Below are 12,744 nucleotides of genomic sequence, written 5' to 3'. Positions count from 1 at the left end.
CAAAAAACGTTAGTTAAACACTATCTCCACTTTAGAAATCCCTGCTGGCTCTTCCTAATCGACCTGCGTTTTTCATGTGACTATGCTGAATAATTGTTTCCAGAAGCTTGCGCACAAAACCTTTTTTTTTGAACACTGGTATAACATTTGTAATTCTCCAGTCCTCTGGCACATCCCCTGAGACTAGAGAGGACTAGGTGGTTATGGCCAGTGCCCCAGTCATTTCTATTCTCACTTCCTTCAGTATCCTTGGATGCATCTTATCCAACTGTCTTGTCAACCCTTGACCAGTCTCTTGAACACTTCCCCTGTGTCAATTTTGTGACAGAGAGAGTCACCTCGTCTTGTCACCAGCCGTCCTGGGTAGCATCTCCTTCCCTGGTAAAGACTGTTGCAAAGTATTCATTTAATACTTCAGCCGTGCCCCCCCCCCCCCTTTTTAGATTCCGAATCTGCCCCACTCATCCTCTTAGCACCCTTTTTGCCATTTACCTGCCTCTAGAAGACTTTGGGATTCCCTTTCATGTTCCCTTTTCCAATGTACTTTTTCACCTCCCCTCTGAAACCTTCCTCCTGGTTTTCAACTGTATTTTCTACCTGTCATAAGCACACCTTTCCTCCCTTATCTTAATTTCTGCCTCTTTTTCATCCAGGGAGCACTGGATTTAGAACATAGAACAGTACAGCACAGAACAGGCCCTTCGGCCCTCAATGTTGTGCCGAGCCATGATCACCCTACTCAACCCACGTATCCACCCTATACCCGTAACCCAACAACCCCCCCCCCCCTTAACCTTACTTTTATTAGGACACTACGGGCAATTTAGCATGGCCAATCCACCTAACCCGCACATCTTTGGACTGTGGGAGGAAACCGGAGCACCCGGAGGAAACCCACGCACACAGGGGGAGGACGTGCAGACTCCTCACAGACAGTGACCCAAGCCGGGAATCGAACCTGGGACCCTGGAGCTGTGAAGCATTTATGCTAACCACCATGCTACCCTGCTGCCCTTTGTTTCCCTTGCCTTTTCATTTTGGCTGTGTCTGGACCATTTCTGTTCTAAAGGTAGCCCGTTGTTCGGCCCCAGTTTTTCCCTGCCAGCCTTTCGCTCCAGTTTATCTGCTCCAGCGTTCTTGTTCCGTTGAAGTCTGCACTTCCCCCAGTTAATTATTCTTACTCAGGCTTTCCCATTGTCCTTTTTCTATCATCATCCTAAACCTTACAATACGGCAGCACAGTTGCTTCACAGCTCTAGGCTCGATTCCCGGCTTGGGTCACTGTCTGTGTGGAGTCTGCACGTTCTCCCCGTGTCTGCGTGGGTTTCCTCCGGGTGCTACGGTTTCCTCCCACAGTCCAAAGATGTGCAGGTTAGGTGGATTGGCCATGCTAAATTGCCCTTAGTGTCCACAAAGGTTGGGTGGGGTTACGGGGATAGGGTGGAGGGGTGGGCTTGGGTAGGCTGCCCTTTCCAAGGGCCAGTGCAGACTCGATCGGCTGAATGACCTCCTTCTACACTGTGAATTCTATGTCAATGATCAATGTTTCTTAAATGTTGCCCCCACTGACACTTGATCTACTGGGCCCACCCCTTCTTTCCAAGAACCAGGACCAACAGTCCATCCTTTTTTTTTTTATTGGACGGACACGTAACTGCTGTATGCCATTTTCCTGAATGCCATCTAAGACCTTTTACCCCTCTCCTCCCTTCCAAGTCCACTTTTGGGTAATAAAAGTCCCCCATTAAAGCTACTCTATAATGTTTTCACTTGTCTATAATTTCCCTACAGATTTGTTCCTCATCCTTTCCACCGGTTGGCGATCTGGAGTGTTTGATGGGACAGTGTCGAGGGAGCTTTACTCTGTATCTGAGCCCGTTCTGTACCAGTCCTGGGAGTGTTTGATGGGACAGTGTAGAGGGAGCTTTACTCTGTATCTGAACCCGTTCTGTACCTGTCCTGGGAGTGTTTGATGGGGACAGTGTAGAGGGAGCTTTACTCTGTATCTAACCCCGTGCTGTCCCTGTCCTGGGAGTGTTTGATGGGGACAGTGTAGAGGGAGCTTTACTCTGTATCTAACTCCGTTCTGTACCTGTCCTGGGAGTGTTTGATGGGGACAGTGTAGAGGGAGCTTTACTCTGTATCTGACCCCATGCAGTACTCAGAGTAGTAAGGGCGTGGAATGCCCTGTCTGCAACAGTAGTGGACTCGCCAACACTAAACGCATTCAAATGGTCATTGGATAGCCATATGGACGATAAGGGAATAGTGTAGATGGACTTTAGAGTGGTTTCACTGGTCAGCGCAACATCGAGGGCCGAAGGGCCTGTACTGCGCTGTAATGTCTATGTTCTATGTACACTGAGCGATGTCAGTGCACCCTTTTTCTTCCTTCGCTTGAGCCAAATAGATTCCGTCATTGGACCCTCTGGGACATCCTCTTTCTCCAGTACTGCAATGCTCTCCCTAACTGATACCGTCACCCCTCCCTCTTTACTATCTTTTCTGAACACCTTGTACCCAGGAATATTTAACATCCAGTCTTGCCCTTCCTTGAGCCAGGTTTCTGTTATTGCCACAACATCATATTTCCACAATGTAATCTGCACCTGTAACTCCCCAGTCTTATTTCCCGTGCTCTGTGCATTCGCAGTAATTCTCATTTAGATGTCATTGCTTTCTCCCTTACTCTGACATAACTTACTGTTCTCAACGTGAGTATTGTGTGCATCCAGGTATTCCTCTTGGTGTGTGTGTGTCCCCCCCCAGTCCCAGCTCTGTTCCAGTGCAAATCGCAACCAGTCCGACTCATACAGGTGCCACCTCCCCAGGAATCTAAAGCCTTCCCTCCTGCACCATCTTTCCAGCCTGCGAGTCTCTCGATCTTTCTGCTCGCTCTGGGTGTTAATGGCTTGCAGAGAGAGGAGAGAACTTTGCAGTTCTGTAGCGCCTTTCGTGACCTCACGATGACGCGAAGCAATTTCCAATTCTTCCGCCAACCTAAAGAGAAGCAATTGCACTCTGAGACTGTGGGAAGTCCCAATTCGCAGGGCCGCTCCTCACAGCGTTTTAGGAGTTAAAGACTGGCACCATTCCTTGAAGCCCTACTGCTGTAATGTCGCAAACATGGTAGCCAATTAGAGCACAGTAGGATCCCACTCCGCAGCGCTGTGAGAATGACCCAGGCAGATGATTTGTGCTTTAATAACCGGATAGTCAACTTATTTTGGTTAATGATGTTGGTTAGCACTCCCACAATACTGCGCTGGGATTGTCAGCTGCCCCCCCCCTGAACCCTCGCTGAACCAGGGTTGATACTTTTTTGAGGCCAAATTGGGTCAGTTCATTGTAAGTGACGATGGCTATCTGGTATTGTGCAACTGATCCGTCTCGACTCATCCCGAGGTGACGAGGGAATTTCCAGGTCTCGAGTTCCCCTCCTGGCCTGTGCTGAGTGAATGAAGGGAAATTGCTCCTTCTCGTGGGATCAGCCAGGATTCTTACGGGACGTGCAAAATTATGAATGTCTGAAGACCAATTAGCCCTGGTTGTGATGCCTTGCGTGGTCGAACAGCCTGGCAGCATTTACCTGGGCTTGGTATGCGGTGCCTCGCCTGGTGCAGGGGTATGAATTTGCATTGTTCCAAGCTGGAAAATTAGATGCAGGCTTTTCCTTCTTGGGGAGAAATATCTGGGCATCTGCCAGTGTAAAGTCTCGTTGACCTTGGGAATCCCCAAATTGCCAGACCTCGTCACACGTCTTAAGCAATTTTCGGGGACCTAGCAGAATAAAGAAAAGCAATTGCACTCCTGCTGACCTCGGGAATGACGAATTTGCAGGACCTCTTCATTTTTAAACATGATATGGCTGGCTGACACTTGGATACCTTTCCGCTTTCAGGGAGAAGGACTCAGAATTAAACCAGAAACGGCCACAGTACATCAAGGCCAAGGAAAACACGTCGCACAAAATCAAGAAGCTGGAATCCGCCAAGAAGTCGCTGCAGAACGCTCAGAAACAGTACAAGAAGCGCAAGGCGGACATGGACGAGCTGGAGCAGGAGATGCTGTCGGTGGAGAAAGCCCGGCAGGAGTTCGAGGAGCGCATGGAGGAGGAGAGCCAGAGTCAAGGTCGGGATCTGCAGCTCGAGGAGAACCAGGTAAGGTCGAGCAGGAGAGGAATTGTGGGATGGTGGTGATCTGCATTGATCCCAATTTTCAAGACCACTTGAAGCATTTTAAGCAACTTCCAAGCATTTGCCAGCCAAAAGGGGCTTGCGCTCTCACTGACGTCAGACCAGTCCAATTTCCAAGAATTAGACCTGCAGCATTAAACTTTGCATCGTGGACATCCAGTGTCGGCATCGGTGCTCCCAGGTTAGGCACAAAGGTTAGGTACATTTGCGTAGCAACTTTTATGACTTCCGTTTGTCCCAGAAGCACTTTTATGACCACTCTGCTCCATCAGAAATGAAGTCAGTGTTGTAATGCAGATCGTCAATTTGTACACGGGATGCAATCTCGCAAACTGCAATAAATGTAAGTGAGGGAAATAAGCAAATTATCTGTTTTTTGCGATGTTGGACCAGAGTCAGTAATAGCCAGGGCGCTGGTATAATTCTGGAGAATCTGACATGCCCCCCCCCCCCCCACCCCGGATCTATCCTGTCTGAAATATGGTGCCCCAAAGTTAATATTCTGCACCATCCTCTGACCTAGGCTGCGTACAACTAACGCATCGTTGCGTCCCCTTTTGTATTCGAACCCCCTCGAGAAAAAAAAATTGTTCTTGTGTACCTCCTGTGACATACAAAGTAAAAAGGGCAGCCCCTTAAAAGGGGTACTGCCTTAAACACTAACAAATCACAAATGAAACTTAAAACATCAAACTAAAATGTGATTAAGGGGAGGTCCATAAGGCACCCGAGTTCCCCACGGTGCCCACCTGGCATGTAAGGACTCGACGGTGGGCACCGCATGCTCCCTCTCCAGCTGTAGCCGTGATCGAGGGGCATAAGTATGGCAAGGAAGACCCCTCGGTCACCCGTTGCCTGGACCTGCTGATGCCGAGTTTGGCCTGGCTAAGGAGTAGGTTCACAAGGGGCGGTCTCCTCCTTGTATTCCCCTCTCTGCCCGATCAGGAGCAGGGGGCTAAAGTGCAAACAAAACTGCCACAGAAGATTTTTCTAAATAACTGAAAAGGGAGTGCAGTCTGAAGCAACCTACATACACACAACCTATAGACTCCACAAGGCCACAAAACAGGAGGGTTTCCAAGTGACACTTTCATGGGTCAGGTCAAATTGCTGTCTGTTGGGGTCAGCTAGAGAACAATTGTTTCTTTTTCGACTGGTAGGTGATAGGAAATGGCTGACTGACACGGTTTGTTTTCCCCAAGAGGTCTTTTGGTAGCAAAGAGTCAGCGGTCTCAATTGTCGCCCCATCTCCATGACATCCTGCATTTCTTTTCGTCTCTCTTCTCTCCCACCCCCACCCACCCAAACTAGGTGAAGAAATATCACCGGCTGAAAGAAGAGGCCAGCAAACGAGCTGCCACCCTGGCTCAGGAGCTGGAGAAATTCAACCGGGACCAGAAGGCTGACCAGGACCGGCTGGACTTGGAGGAGAGGAAGAAGGTGGAGACGGAGGTGAGTTCCTAATCCGGCGTCGCAGCTTCGAAACCAGGGTCGGGAGGGGCCAAAACCTGTAACCCGTGCACATTGATAACGTCGTTTTCCTTTTGCGGCAGCGCGGAAGTCCATACCGTACCATGCAGTGCTGGTCAAAAGGGCCAACGTTACCATAACATCCATGTTTATTTGGCCACACAACAATTTTAAAGGGATCCCACAGGTCACAAACAAGCTATGCACGACAGCAAATCTGCTGGAACGCTACGCTGGGTTCGTGGGGATTAGTTAGCAATTCCACTATCCAAATACTGGTTTGAAGGTGCAGGACTTGCGTATTGCTGGGAAGAAGAGCTATGTCGAATTTTTTTGTCTTGCACTCATCAGGACAGCCACGCAGGATAAACCAACAGCTGAGGGAACAACAATTTGTACTGCATGGGAAGAGTGCTACTTGGTTAGCGAGTGGACTCTGGTTGGTAGAGGTGCTTGCTGTGAATGAAATGTGGCAGCGAGCAGTTAACTGCCCAACATTTGTTCAGATTCAAACCAGGGTATGCTGGTTCTGATTGGTAAAGGCATTTCCATGGGGCATGATCCAGGGAATGGTTCCCCCAGCCCCACCTCCCCACCCCCGAGCTTTTGTTTTGTTGGAAAAGGTGCAATGTGTGGACATGCTCCTTCTGTCTGCCATGACAGAGCCCGTGTGCGCACATGCAGCGCGTACCCCTTGGTCCAATCTACACTCCCTGATCTCCTTAAGACTAGTCTTGTCTCCAGACAACATCCAGTTCATGGTTACCACCCAAGGCTGGGCTGATAATCATGTCTGGGAAATGTCTTTTCCTGATTCAGCAAATATATTCAAACTGCCTCAACGAAGGTTTCTGCAGGAGCTTGATGTAAAACTTGCCTCCTGGGTTGTAGACTCCCAGGTTCTTGGATTGAAAAGTAGCCTCCCAGGTTCTTCGATCTAAAAGTGGCCCCATTGCTTCTGAGGGTGCTGGCAATTAGACCATATTGCTTCCTCCCCCCCCCCCCCCCCCCCCCCCTGGATTTTGGCTGCCTGCCTCTCTCAAATTCTTTGACTCTAGAAATTAACACGTGTATACCTCCGCTGATCACTGTCGTCAGGGTAGGCTGTTTCGGCACCTGATTCTGCCTAGATGCCTGCTAATCTCACTGGGAAAATCGCATCTCCGCATGCCATTTGAATGCTGGCTGCTGCTCCCAGCAAGCACCCGTCCTCACCCCGCAAACCCTCGTATACAGCCTTCAGAATTTTGCAGTCTGGTGTTTGTCCTGAGGAGTGTGAGGAAAAAAGGGTTTGGCGACGTGTCTGTCTCTCTGTGGCAGTGATCAGATTCGGGATCCGCTGTATGAATAACCTGAGACCTGACAATGGGCAGCGTACGTGAAAGGAGAAATGAGACTTTGGACACGTGGTCTTCAAAACTCTCCACCACTGGGTTTTCCTCGCCTCGTGTCCAGGCATGTTGAAGATGAGTGGGTTGAGAATACAGCCAAACGAAATAGGAGGCCACTCGGCCCCTCAAGCCTGCTCCACCATGGCTGATCTGTTGTGAATCGAATTCCACACCCCCACCATGTTGGCTAAAAGCAGCAGGGTTGGCAGCATCTTTTGATTCCCTCGCCTCACAAGACTCTACCTACCTCTGCCTTAACAATATTCAATGGCCCCTGGCCTCTCCCACCTTCTGAGGCAGAGAGCTCCAACGCCATTTAGTCCCCTGAGAGAAATTCCTAATTTGAAAACTGCCCCCACCCCCCACCCAAACCGGCCAACCTTCACGACCCACGCCGGCCGAGCTGCGCGACCCACCATTTTCTCTTATCTTGTTTACTGCTGACAAAAATGGAGGAAATGGTTTTGGGTCCCTTTGGCCCTCGTACACGCTCCTCCAATGGAACCTGTTGGATGAAGGTAAAGCCTTCCAGTGTCGGAAAGTATGGAGTCGCCCCCGAGTTTGAAGAACACTGCGCAAGAGCATCCATGATTTTATTTATTCCTGTCAACAGTTCAAAGAAGGGTAGGTTAGGTGGGTTGGCCATGCTAAATTGCCCCTTTGGAGTATCTAAAGAAAGTGGGGTTATGGGGATATGGTGGGGGAGTGGGCATGAGTTGGGGGGGGTGCTCTTTCGGAGGGTCAGTGCAGACACGCTGGGCCAAATCCACTGCAGGGATTCTAATTCTTAAAAAAAACAAATGTCTGTCCAACCTTCCCTCATAAAACAACCTGCTCATTCCAGGTATCAATCCAGTAAATATCCTCTGAGCCGCCTCCCAATGCATTTACACCCTTAAATAGTAAAGTCGCCATCGTCCCAGATGGTCATAGGCTGCTGTCCACTTTGAGGGGGAGAGCTGACTGGTGGTGATTTAACTTGAGGGTCACTACACCACACGCGAGGCTGAGAAGGCGGGGTCTCCATGAATAATCTCAGCCGGTAACGGGAATTGAACCCGCGCTGTTATCCTTGCTCTGCATCACAAAACATTTGTCCAGCCAACCGAGCTCCGTGTTCCCATAAGGAGTCCAAAACTACATTGATTAGTCAACATCCCAATTATCACTGACTACTAGGCTGATACTCACTGATCTACGTCGGTTCCCAGTCTGGATACATCTCTATTTTAAAAAAAAAACAACCTATTTTCCAGATCCGCCCCTGGCCTTGCTCCTCCATGTCTGGGATCCCAGCAAGACTCCCGAGATTTCTGCGTTCCTCCAATTTTTGCCTCTTTCCACATCCCCGATTTTCGTTGCCCCAGCGTTGGTGGTGGCGCTTCTAGCCTGGCTCCTAAACTCTGGAATTTCTTCCCATAATCCCTCTATCTCCTCGCGCAGTCTTTTTCTCTCTTGCGCCCCTGCGTGCCCTCGGCCCCTCTTCAAACCGACCTCTTTGGCCGAGCTTTCCGTCGCCTGCCCCCTGAGGTCAAATCGCATTTGATAATTTCACCCGTCAAGCGCCTTGGGATGGTTTTAGATGTGCCACAGAAGTGGCAAATGTTACAATACAAGCCCTGAGTGCCATGGTCTTTTCTGCCTCATTGTTCCTGTGTTTGAGTTAATGATGGAATTTAGCAGCGTTCTCTTGCATTCTGCAGGCGAAAATCAAACAGAAGCTCCGAGAGATCGAAGAGAACCAGAAGAGAATTGAAAAGCTGGAAGATTACATCAACACCAGCAAGTGAGTGCGCGCTAAATAATTAAAGAATCATCCGTGTGCGAGAGCAGGCAGTGCCTGGGTGTGTGCGGGCGGGCATGCCTGTCGCTTCAAACACAGTGTGCATGAGAGAGGAAAATGTGGCATATTGCTTCTTCGGGCGTGGTCAATTCCAGTCCCACTCGTCCCGGAGTCACAACACCAGTGAATTAACCAATGATTCTTACAGAAAAATACCTGAAATCTTGGCTGTCCAATAATTACAGTCACCAGGTTTATAAACGTAATTACTGTTTATTTATACCAAGAATTATCATGAAATATGGAGTAGCTAATATATACTACCCGCTTTAACTGCCCCACCCTCTACACACAAGATATTGTCAAACACAATATTGATCCCCGAGGGCTGTAACGTGCCTAATTGGAAGACACAATGCTCCTCATCAAGCTGGCATTGGGTTCCACATTGCAACAGGCCATGGATGTGCATGAAGGCCTGAATAAGGCATTGAGTAATGGCGTTAAGATCGGCTGTGATCTACCTGAATGGCACAGCGGGTCCGATGACCTCCTCCCTCATTCAAGGATGAGACACGACCGAAAGCCGCATTGGTCCACAGGCTCGCAACCAAGATGCACGTGTCTCTTTGCAGCCTCGCGGAGCCATTAAAATGAGAGCAATATGAAGGCGGGGCGAGGACTGCCTAAGGACTGAACCACGGTGTGCCACAAATTGGTCACATGGCCTGCGTTTGGTTTCCCTGGTAGTAGAGGAGACCGCCCTGGGAGCAACCAATACAATAAACAAAAACAGAAAGGAAGTTTATTGTTAACTCCGGTGTGATGGGTTGTTGGAATAATTTGCCCAGTCCTGGTGTGGGTACTTAGTTCAGAAATTAGTGGCTTAATTGGGAGCAGGAGGCTTGAGTCGGCTCTGCCGGCCAATAAGGTGGTGGCTGACCTGATTGTGGTCATTACTACCCCCGGCACAGTGGTTAGCACAGCTGCCTCGCAGCTCCAGGGTCCTGGGTTCAATTCCAGCCTCCGGTGACTGTCTGTGTGGAGTTTGCACTTTCTCCCCGTGTCTGTGTGGGTTTCCTCCGGGTGCTCTGGTTTCCTCCCACAGTCCAAAGATGTGCAGGGTAGGTGGATTGGCAGTGCTAAATTGCCCTTAAGTAATTTCCACCAGTTTCTTGCCCAGGTGGAGTAACTGGGTTACGGGGATAGGGTGGCGGTGTGGGCTTAAGTAGGGTGCTCTTTCCAAGGGCTAGTGTAGACGCGATGGACCGAATGGCCTCCTGCACTGAAAATTCTATGATTCTATGAAGACAAGCAAAAACAAAGGGAAGTAAAGAGATGAAAAATAATAAGGATGAAAGTCGGAAGGTAAGTCTTTTGTACACTTTTTTCACAGCAAGCTTGGAGATTAAAGTCCTTGGTTTACAGCCGGTTATAATCTTTGTCGTTTAGAAACTTATTACTCGTAGCTTTCCCTGGAGAGGCTCCTTTGCTTCACCTCAAACTTTGCTTTCAGCTTGGGCTTTATTTCCAAGCCTCTGCCTTTTCTGAGTGAGAGTTGGTCGGTTCAGACCAGCCTTTTCTGCGGGGAGAGTTTAACGAGATCCTTTTTGGAGAGGGTTATCTCCAGCTTTCTGCAGAGGATTGTATTAGGCTCCTGCCTTTGCGCTGCCAGAATCAAAACTGAAAGCTCCTTAGGCCTCTGGACCATTTCAGTGGAATAAGATCCAATCACCATCTGTTACGGGGCAGACCACAGCCCTTTGTGCCAATTCATTGGCCACCAACCAAATCAATCAAACGAAGACCCAGCCCATCTCTGTCATTTGTGGCAGTCAGTCTACAGCTCCAGTTTGAACCAGCACAGGCTAGTCACTGCTTCAATCAAAGGCACAGGCCATTGCTTTCTTCTGCTTCAATTAAAGGCACAGGCCACTGCTTCCTTCTGCTTCAATTAAAGGCACAGGCCACTGCTTCAATTAAAGATGCAGGCAACCTTAAAGAAACATGTCCATAAATGTCCATGGATCAAAAATGTAACGGCAAAAACAAAGAAAGGGGGATAACGGGGAGGAAGGACGCTTACGCTGACATTGCTGCTCCTCCCGCTGCAGGCAGTCGCTGGACGAGCAGCAGGCTCAGGAGACCAAGCTGACCGATGAGGTGGAGGCTGCCAAGCGGCGGATTGATGAGATCAACATGGAGCTGAACCAGGTCATGGAGCAGCTGGGCGACGCTCGCATCGACCGGCAGGAGAGCAGCCGTCAGCAGCGCAAGGCAGAGATCATGGAGAGTATCAAGCGGTTGTACCCGGGCTCTGTGGTAAGTGGCTCGGGCGTGTCTGTCTTTTCTGTCACCGGCGGGACACTGGGTGCCGGCAAGAACTGTCAGTAAGGGTTAGAGAGAGTCTCTGGCTGCATGATCTGTCAAAGTGGGGAGGGCTCTTGTTGGAAATTCACTAGATCTCCCTGTGACCCAGAATCAAATGCCGCTAAAGGAGGCAGCTCTGCCCATCCAGCATATGCCGGCCCCTCCCGGTATGGCATCACCCCACAGTTCTTCAAAACCTACTTCCGTCTTTTGGTTTGTCATATTCAGATGATGAGGTGAGCCCCAGAGTGTCGCCTCAGCGTCGCCCAGTCCAGTCGGAGCCCCAGAGTGTCGCCTCAGCGTCACCCAGTCCAGTCGGAGCAGAAGGGCTACAACCAATTGTTGAGTCAGTTTGAAACCTGCAGGAAGTGCACCCAACTCCAGCTCCTCGGAGACCGTGGTAAGGAACTGGAGCTGGAGCTGGATGAACTTCGGATCATCCGGGAGGCAGAGGGGATAATAGAGAAGAGTTACAGGGAGGTAGCCACACCCAAGGTACAGGACAAGAGTAGCTGGGTTACAGTCAGGGGAAAGAAAACGTGGCCATTCCCCTTCAAAACAAGTATACCGTTTTAGATGCTGTTGGGGGGGGGGGGGGGGGGGGTGATCTACCGGGGGAAGGCCCTAGCGGCCAGGTCTCTGGTACTGAGTCTGGCTCTGGGGCTCAGAAGGGAACGGGGGAGAATAGAAAAGCAATAGTGATAGGAGACTCGATGGTTATGGGAATGGATAGGAGATTCTGTGGTCGCGAGCGAGACTCCCGGAAGGTATGTTGCCTCCTGGCTGCCAGGACCAGGGATGTCTCGGATTGTGTCGTCAGGATCCTTAAGGGGGAGGGTGAGCAGCCAGAAGTCGTGGTGCACATTGGTACCAACGACGTAGGTAGGAAAAGGGGTGTGGATGTAATAAATGAGTTTAGGGAGTTAGGTTGGAAGTTAAAAGCCAGGACAGACAGAGTTGTCATCTCTGGTTTGTTGCCGGTGCCACGTGATAGCAAGGCTAGGAATAGGGAGAGAGTGCAGTTGAACACGTGGCTGCAGGAATGGTGTAGGAGGGAGGGCTTCAGGTATTTGGATAATTGGAGCGCATTCTGGGGAAGGTGGGACCTGTACAAGCAGTACGGGTTGCATCTGAACCAGAGGGGCACCAATATCCTGGGAGGGAGGTTTTCTAGTACTCTTCGGGAGGGTTTAAAACTATTTGCCAGGGGAATGGGAACTGGACTTGTAGTCCAACAACTAAGGTAGCCGGTGTTCAGGACATCAAGTGAGGTAGTGAGGAAGGTAACACTGACAAAGGAGAGTACTTGCAGGCACGGAGATGGGTTGAAGTGTGTAACGCCAGAAGCATCAGGAATAAGGTGGGTGAACTTAAGGCATGGATCGGTACATGGGACTACGATATGGTGGCCATCATGGAAACTTGGATAGAAGAGGGGCAGAAATGGTTGTTGGAGGTCCCTGGTTATAGATGTTTCAACAAGATTAGGGAGGATGGTAAAAGAGGTGGGGGGTGGGGGGGTGGCATTGTTAAT

The 12,744-nt window shown here is 49.9% G+C and overlaps 1 protein-coding gene across 1 annotated transcript in view; it reads left to right on the top strand.

The window, feature by feature from the left end:
• LOC119955913 (structural maintenance of chromosomes protein 1A-like) overlaps positions 1 to 12,744 on the top strand; it is a 45,737-nt gene that overhangs the window by 8,232 nt on the left and 24,761 nt on the right. The window contains 4 exon segments of the mRNA XM_038782571.1: positions 3,902 to 4,160; positions 5,508 to 5,648; positions 8,761 to 8,843; positions 10,955 to 11,162. Coding sequence (XP_038638499.1) covers positions 3,902 to 4,160; positions 5,508 to 5,648; positions 8,761 to 8,843; positions 10,955 to 11,162 — 691 coding nt within the window.

This window comes from Scyliorhinus canicula, chromosome 21 (genome assembly GCF_902713615.1).
Source record: "Scyliorhinus canicula chromosome 21, sScyCan1.1, whole genome shotgun sequence".
NCBI classification, from domain to species: Eukaryota; Metazoa; Chordata; class Chondrichthyes; order Carcharhiniformes; family Scyliorhinidae; genus Scyliorhinus; species Scyliorhinus canicula.
This window is presented reverse-complemented; position numbering and strand designations above follow the sequence as displayed.